Source organism: Microcaecilia unicolor, chromosome 1, assembly GCF_901765095.1.
Source record: "Microcaecilia unicolor chromosome 1, aMicUni1.1, whole genome shotgun sequence".
Classification (NCBI taxonomy): domain Eukaryota; kingdom Metazoa; phylum Chordata; class Amphibia; order Gymnophiona; family Siphonopidae; genus Microcaecilia; species Microcaecilia unicolor.
This window is the reverse complement of record NC_044031.1, coordinates 238,593,787-238,602,735: the sequence shown is the minus strand read 5'-3', so window position 1 is coordinate 238,602,735 and position 8,949 is coordinate 238,593,787. Positions and strand designations below refer to the sequence as shown.

At 43.1% G+C, this 8,949-nt stretch overlaps 1 protein-coding gene across 1 annotated transcript in view; it reads left to right on the top strand.

The window, feature by feature from the left end:
- Positions 1-1,129: 1,129 nt before the first annotated feature.
- GABBR2 (gamma-aminobutyric acid type B receptor subunit 2) overlaps positions 1,130-8,949 on the top strand; it is a 1,273,589-nt gene continuing 1,265,769 nt past the window's right edge. Inside the window, exon 1 of the mRNA XM_030209562.1 lies at positions 1,130-1,462. Within this exon, the coding sequence (XP_030065422.1) occupies positions 1,130-1,462 (333 nt within the window). The remainder of the gene's footprint in view (positions 1,463-8,949) is intronic.

Here is an 8,949-nt window from a genome sequence, read left to right as displayed (position 1 = left end):
CAGAGCAGAGCACTGCTAGTGCTAGTTCACCTTGTGCGACTAAGGCTGCTGCTTAGAGATGCAGGTGCCAGCCCCAACCCCCTCCCCCTCCCCTCAGGTACTCCAAGGAGGACAGCGCTCTGCGAATCCCCCAGTGCGCACAAGAAGTGTGTGTGGGAGTGCATTCGGCTGCGGAGCGGGTGGGGGAGGGGTCGTTCCAGAGGGGAGCCCACACGTCCCTGAGAGGCGCTTCTTCCACTCTCCTCCCTCCACAGGTCGAAAAGCCCTGCTCTCATTTCGCATCCGTAATGGGTTTTTTTTAACCTGCTCCGAGGATTCCCGATCGCAAGCCACTGTTTAGAATTAACCCCTTTTGTGCTGCAGTAGTGGCCGCGCCGTCCCAAAATCAGCAGCAACAAGCTCCTTGTGTTTTGATTGGTTTTTGTTGCGAGGTGACAGCCAGCAGGTACCCACGGGGTTTCCTCCTTTTCCCTATTTTACATCTGGTCCCTTCGGAAGAATGAAAACGAGTGAAAACACCGTTCCATTTCTCGCCCCTTGCTGTGAAAAAACCTTACAAATAAATCTCTGGTCTGTACTCATTGCATATTGATGCCGTCGTGAGCTACAGTCCTTCCTTCGTATCTGCCGGCGGTATTTCTCTCTCTCTCCTCCCCCCTCCCTCCCGCTCCTTCCTTTGCCGAGCAGCCCTCCCCACCGTCTACTGGTTGCCTCTGCCGGATTCCTCTTGTATCGTGTGGCTCAGCAGCAGCGCCTGGCGCGTAAATTCCCTTCCTCGCCATTACCTCAGGAAAGCCGGGCAGCCCGCTCGCTGTGAGGAAAGAAAGCAAGAGCGACGGCGGCGGGCGAGGGGGACTTAAGGGCTCTGTTTTTGGAGGAATATATTGTAACATTTCTTGGCTTTGGAATGTTGGGGGTTTTTCTCAGGCGGCCGCTGTCGCCGTGACTGAAAAAGAGCGCTGAGGAAGGAGCCCTGTCCCTGCACAATTTCTTTTCACTGGAAAGTGCATTGGGGGGAACCGCGGAGGAGGAGGAGGACGGGCAGGGGGGGAGGAAGGCTGGCGGCGCGTGTCTCCCCGCGTCATGCGAGCCGAGTGAGCCGTGCCCTGCCTCTCCCGCACACCCCGGCATGGCTCCCTCCCCGAGGAGAGCGCGCGAGCCCCGCTCCTCCGCTGCGGCCGGGGAGGCGGGCGACGGCGGGGCCCCGGCGCTGCTGCTGCTGGTGCTGGGCTTGGGCTTGGGACCGGGCTTGGCGCGAGGCTCGGGCCGGGGGACGACGGTCGGGCAGCCCTCCAACGGCACCCCGCTTTCCATCATGGGCTTGATGCCGCTGAGCGAGACGGTGGCGAAGGGCAGCATCGGCCGGGGCATCCTGCCCGCCGTGCAGCTGGCCATCGATCAGATCCGCAACGAGTCCCTGCTGCAGCCCTACTTCCTGGACCTGCGGCTCTACGACACCGCGGTAAGATCGGCTTTTCAGCGGCTCCTGCACTTAATTTCCTTGGCAAAAAAAAACAAAACAAAATTGCTCCCACCTGTTTCCTGTCCTGCCCCTTCTCTGACTGCTTGCAACACGTTGGAAGTGCATTTGCACCTATATCATATAGGTAGAGGTGGCTAGAAATGTATATATGACAAATGGTTGCATTCCCCCAAGATATCACTGCTTCTGAGGAGGAGGGAGGGCGACTAAAAAGTCGCAGAGTAGATGTGAATGCACTTGATTGCTGTTTAGACTCGCTATATATATAAGAAAAAAAAACAACTGGATTTTGCTGGCGATGCTTGGGCTATACGTGTTTGCATTTCTTTTTCTTACAAAGCATACTTGATTTCTGAAATGCTAGCTGTCTACATATCTCGAACATGTTGGAGGTGGCAGGGAAGAAGCAGAAATGCAGCCCTGCTTCGTATTTCCCAGCACAACGCTGTGTACTGCTGCATAGGTGCATGTTTACCTTCCCGGGCCCGCTATATGATCTTAGCAAACACAGGTGTCAGTGTTGTGTGGTTTCCTTATAATATTACCCACATTTTTCTGTCTAAAAATGTCATCATCCTTGCTGGGAATGATTGCGTTCATTGGGAAACCTTATCTGCAGGTTAGCACTCTTGCATTCCCGTTGGTAGCGTTGCGAGGTTATTATGCACGAGATGCACGTAAAAGCTATTTAGTTTGCTTGCTCTTTTCCTCGTGTGAGCATGCAGTGAGCTTTAGATTTTTGGTTTTTTTTTTTATGTAGTACTCCGCTGGCAGTTTGGAAGAGGTTAGAGGGGAGAACCTGTGGGTTTTGCAGAATTTCAGATTTGGATCATACCTTGCATTGGCGGGAGGAGGGAGATCTGTCCTTCTGTGGCGTGTTTTGGTGATGACTACAAATTAGCACTGGTGACAAAATGTCCCAAGGATCTGATTTGTTCTTACTGATCTGTTATGTGGACGGATAACAGATTTATGCTTTTCGTACTTAGAGTGATGGGAAAGGAGAGCAAAAATACTGTACACTGCCTTGAGTGAATTCTTTCAAAAAGGCGTAAATAAATCCTAATAAATAAAAACTTTGCCCACTGACTATACATTTCTAGCAATTACCCACAGAAATGTTTTCCGCTAGAATATATATGCATTTCTGGGGGGAGGGGGGGGTTGAGTGCTTTCAAAAACACATTCATTTCCAGGTGTTATGGATGGGATTAGTAGGATGGATAGATACTGGCTTCTCCGACTGGAAAAATCATCCACATTTCACTTGCAGTTCCTCCTGTTTAGAAAAATGTGTGCCAGCCAAACACGATTACTGTAGTCTCACACAAGTGCTGGATGGACAGTGTATAGGGCAGAATAAGAAAAATGAAATGAGAAGGCAAATAAATGTGTTTTTGTGCTGAAATTCACCTGTACCAGGGGATTTTATTCCCCTATTGTATAGCTCTCTCTCAGCTTACTTTAGTCCAGGAATTGCTACAACAGTCCTTGGCTGGAGGCCATAGAATGGTGGTTTTCAAATCAGTCCTCAGAGGCCACCTGGCCAGTTGGGTTTTCAGGATACCCACAATGAATATGCATGAGATAGATTTGCATGTACAGCCTTCTTTTTATGCAAATCTCTCTCTGCATATTCACATGAGGACTGGGTTGAAAACCACTGTTCTAGAATCCTGTAGTCATGGCCCCTAAATTCAGCCCATTAGGAATTGCCCTTGCACTGTGACTTTGACAACCTCTTAGGGGCCGTGAAAAATGCCTCCTGAAAAGCAGGTCCCTCTGCATGATAATACACAGCACTTCTACAGAGCCTCTGGGGCAGCATTTTTTTTAATAGTTTTGCTTTTGGTAAGAGATTATTGGTAATGGTCAGAGAATATTTGTACTGTTCTATTATTGATTTTAGTCACGATTGGAATAAATATATAAGAAATGCTGTTGACTGAGCATACACCTGAAGATGGCAGTAATTTCTTATGCTAGTGTATGAAATCCATTTCCAAGGCAACCCTTGGTAAAGCATTTTCCTGCTTGTAAATTGCACTTCGTTCATCGATTAAAAAAATAACAGTAAGATCTTTCTTCTACTGACACCACGCAGCACACACAGGCAGTTCTATAATGGGATGCGTTGGTAGCAGTGCTTCATATCATATGGATCAGTGGTAAATGCAGTAGGAGTATTCACTTATACAGCTGGAGCTTGCATAGACAGGTGTAATGTGAAAAGCTATCCATTAGAGGAAGGGTTTTGCATGTGAAATGATGGAAAATTTCCTGCACTCATAAAAGGGGAATCCAGGGAATCCTGCCATATTAAGAAACAGTTCATATCTAATGGAAAAACATGTTGTATTTTGATAATTTCATTTAAGTGACGATACATTGTCTTTTAATATGTCTATTTAAAGCTGTTGGGGCCGCCTGGGCTGTCACAGTGTCTTTGTGCTGTCATTGATCAGCATGAGAAAAGCTTGAGTTACAGACTGTGAGACTGAGCCTAATTAATTGGATTGTCCAAGGATGATGTGCAGCATTACTGCATTTTAAGTTCAGAGCAAGTGCTTAAAGTTTTAAAATCTGACAATTACCTTATATATTTTCCCTCAAAGTTGATTTAAGACTTCCTAAAAGTCTGTTGAATAGTTGCTTAAAAAATTAAAAAAAGTTTTCTATATGATGGGTTTCGTGCTTATCCGTTACCCTACAGGCCAAATTCTCTACTGTGCGCCGAGTATTAATTTTTAGCACTTCTTTGGGTTAGGATTCATATTCTGAGGCATGAAAAAGAAATCCCATCAGAGGTGCAAGTATAGAGAAAATATTTCACAGTGGTAGTTTGCTATTTGTATCATGATCATACTTAGCTGCATATAGAGAATACTGACTGTAAAAACACGAATGCCAATAAAGCAATGAGGATTATTTATTTCTTTTTCCTGCTTCATGCGTGACCGTACACTAGCTTCTGGTTTGGATTCTACCTATTATGCCATTACATCTTGTCAATATTTAAGCTGATGGATAATTTTAAAAGGGCTATTTAAATACTGTTAACATACAACTTGTGCAGGTAGAACCTAGACAACACTTTGGGGCTGATATTCAAAGTGAGTTAACTAGTTAAGAGAGGATCTTATCTAGTTAACTCTGACCGGGCCCTGAGGGAATATCCAGTGGCACGTACTTGGATAGTGCTGCTGAATAGCCCTTCTAACAGCTAAAGCTGAAACCGGCTATTGTTTGGGCCATCCAGGGGTGGAGTCGGCACTAAAGCAGATAAGGTTGATTGATATTCAGCTCTTAACTGGTTTAGTTAATTGGCAAACAGGACCGTATAAATAGCGGTCCTATTTTTGTTCAGGTTAACTTAACCAGTTACCCCCATATTCTATATAGCGTGCCTAGAACTCTGCGCTGAAATCCGCGCATATTCTGTAACAACGCACATAACTTAATTGGCTTAACAAGCCAATTAGTGTTGTTAACAGCACTTAAGCAATAATGAGCACTAATTAGCAATAAGCGTATTCTGTAATGCAGTGTGCCTAACTTCTAACGCGTGGTGTGGTTATGGGCAGGGAAATGGGTGTTTTGTGGGTGTTCCAAAATTTACTTGCATAGTTATAAAATATGGGCCAGTACGCCTAAATCTACATGCCAGGATTTACGCCATGTTTTCGTTGGTGTAAATGGACACGCGTAGTTTTAGGCGGTGGGATATAAGCTAAGTGTATTTTATATACAGGGCTTAAATCTAGGCGCTGCTTATAGAATACGCTTAGGCGGAAATGTTTTTTGTGCCATATATAGAATCTAGCCCTTAAGGGCTGAATGTCAGCACTTAGGTTAAGTGCCGTCCATCCACACATACCTAGATATTTAATGCTAGTACCCGGACATGGCCTGGCATTGAGTGACAAGGCAGTGAGTGTTTAAAGAAACGCTGGCTGCCGCCAGCAAAATATTATCCTCTTTGTCTTTCAGACCTTACAGCAAACTGAAGCTTTTATCCCATACTTCATAAAGAAATATACTTTAGAAGCTGATTCTCACTTAAAGTAATTAATTAATGCAGATCTTTCTTGCAGATAATGGAATGGGTGTCTTACAAATGGCAGTATAGGAGTGATTTTCAAAATTCTTTCTTTCACCTTCAGCACTCAAAAGGGGAAACAGAGGCATGTCAGCAGATTTATTTATTTATTTATGTTGGGTCAATCTGTAGCTTTGTAATATTGAGCTGCCCAGGAACTGCTAATGTGATTGATTTTAGAAGGTAATGGATGACATTTAGCACTTGCTAACTGTGGGGTGTCAAATCATTTGGAAAACATAAGTTAAAAAAAAAGGAGAAATCATGTAGTTTACTGGTATTTGCAGATTGATGTCAGGTTTTCTCTTGGTAATGCAATAAATTCCATTTTATATAGACATAGAGCTTCATATGCTTCCTTGAAGTAGAAAGAAGGCAGCACACTTATATTAATATTAAGCATATAATTAGCATAAATATGGCAGATCTGAACCTGATGTACTGAACAGCAAAATCATTTTTGCAGAAGACTGCAGTGAGTGAAAAAAATGCAAAAACAAAAAAAATCTGAAACATACACAAATGTCCACAATATGTCATTTTGGGCATTTTTTTAATGTTCTGTAGGCTTTTGTGAATATATTTGTATATTTTGGCTGAAGCATTTGTGTGTGGTCTGTGTATGAAAGTTTATGGAAATTCTTAAATAATGAGCTCTTTGACTGCAGAAAATATGCAGAGCAGCCCATTATGGTGTCCTTGAAAACTGGCATGTGAAAATGTCTTTGCGTTCTGGTTTTTGTATAAAGGATAAGTACATCTCAGTAAGATGTAGTTGTCTTTCTTTGGACCTCCTCTCCCGGCTTCTGTGTAGGTCGCCCAAAGTTGGATGTGCCATTTTGGATGTCGTTCACAGATCAGCGCATAAACAAATTGGCTAATTAGGTGATAGCAATCGATTATTAGCGTTAAAAGCACTACGCAGATCTGTCCTGCACATCTAACTTATCTCATGCACAATTCCAAAGGGGGCATGGCCGGGGGGGCGGGGGGCATAGGTGGGTAAGAGGTGTTCCCAGGATTTAGTCACTCAGTTATAGGATACTTGCATATCAGCCGGGTGGTAGTTCCAAATTGGCATGTGTTGGGCGCGAGTAGGCGCCTACGCAGCTTAGTAAAAGGGCTCCTTAGTGCTCTACTCTGTTAAGAACCATACTTCAAGACTCAATATTATTAAAATCATAGGTCAAAAGTAGCGGGATTGGTAAGGTGGGACCAGCTTTCAAAACCTCCAGAAGTTTATTAAGCTTTGAGAATAAATTCAGCTGAAGAGACAATAAGAGACTATGTTGGTGCTTGTTTTGATTGTGTGTTTTTAGGCCATTTGTACTGCATATTGTGCTTTTTTTTTCTTTTATCTGGTATTTTTGCCTTTAATGACATTTCAAGCCCAGTTTTAGAAAGTACTACTATTACTACTTAACATTTCTAAAGCGCTACTAGAGTTACTAGAGTTACGCAGAAAGGATGTGGAGATGGGAATTGAGTGGTCCAGGTTGGGATGTGTGCAGTTCTCTTTGTATTTTACAAAGTCTCTGCCAAATGTTAACAAAACATTCCTTATAAACAAGCTCTGTTTTGCTCAGTGTCTCTACAACATATTGCCATCATTGCAATGTGCCTCAGTTGCAGACTTATCTACATACAGTATTATTATAAAGCATCAAAAGGTTATACATTTTCAGACTGATTTTTTTTTAAAGCGGGCAATTGGGCACCTTTTTGTAGCCTTTTTTATGAAGACATATATTTGTCTATGTTTTTTTTATAAAATAGGCTACAAATAGGCTCCCACTTGCCCTTCACACATAGGGAACCTTTTATTTTATAAAAAAACATTTAGGGAGGATTTAGGGGGCTGTAACACACATTGTTTGGTCCTAATGCTGCTTTTCTCTAAATACTGCGGCAATATTTAAGTTGCCACAGGTTACTGAATAATGAGATGCAAATGCATGTTTTGCATCTCATTACTATACAAATGCCCTAACGCGACTTGTGGTGATAGACCACAGGTTGCGTTAGGGCCTCAGAGCCATGGTAAAATAAAGCTGGGGTTATTTTACCATCTGGGAGCATCAAACTGCAAAGTCGCGGCCTCAAGCAGCCCCCCCCCCTCAGAAGACCCTCCCCACCCCCCACAAGGGCTACCTTCTTAGATCATTGGTGGTCCGGGGGAGATCCTGCGGGTCTTCATGGGTCTGAGGGTGGTTCCAGAAGGTCATCTTGGGGTTCTGGGGGTCTTCAGGGGTCTGGGGGAGTCTTTGGCAGGAGCGATGCCCAGTTGCTCCTGCCTTCTTCAGTGGCTTCCTCAAAGTGGTGCTCCTATGTGTGTTTATAAAGTACCAGCACAAAGTCTGCAGAAGTCACACCTAAAATGATGCCATGGACATTTATGTCTGCTCTGAAGCAGGTGTAAATGTTCGTGCACAGTTTATAAAATATGTGTGTAAATTATGATTCTGCCCGCATTCCGCCTCAGAATATGTTTACACTAAAGTTGCATATAAGTATATGTGTGTTCTTGTTATTACAACAACATAAATTTACCTTCACATTTTTGCTTTAATTGTTCTTGTTATTATACATAATTGTACGTGTGGGGTAACTTTATAAGAGGCATTTTACATGCATATATTGGCATGCAAGAATGCCTTTATAAAATTACATATTTTATTTTGCTTGCACCAGAGGAATAGCAGTTAGAGGAATAGCTCCCAGTTGTAGGGGATATTATTTCCCTATAGAAGTTTTCTGAATTAAAAAAATATTCATTATAAAAACACCCATACCCAAAATGTAAAATTCATAAGCATTTTGTATTTCTGGTAATGTATCTTACTGTAATGGCTATTGCACACAGGTTCAGTTTCTTGGACTAACTGGCCTCCCTTTACTTTTCCTGTAATCTCATGATCAGGTCAGCAAGAGTTGACAAATTGAAAACAGTAAAACACAACTATAGCAAGCATTGTTAAATGCACTACTCTCAGGATTAACAGCATCAACATTTTTCAGTTACCCTGTGTGGATATATTCCTCCTAAATCTGGGATTTTAATTGTAGTTATTTTATGGTTGAACAGGTGATATAGAGGTGTATTTTCAAAGCACTTAGATTTACAAAGTTCCGTAGGTTACTGTAGTGCACTGGTGAGGTGAAAATTTCTAGAAGTTGAGCAGCCCTTTCTGGGGATTTTACTGTAAATGAGAAGAAAAAAAAATATTAAATTATGGGGTTCATGGGGTTTGTAGTTTGGGAGGCAGTGCTGGAGAAGCCCAGGAGGGGTTTTAGGTCCATAGTAAGCAGAGCCAAGGTTGGGTCCCATGAGGGGGAAAAAAAGCACATATGCAAACTGCAGTTTTAG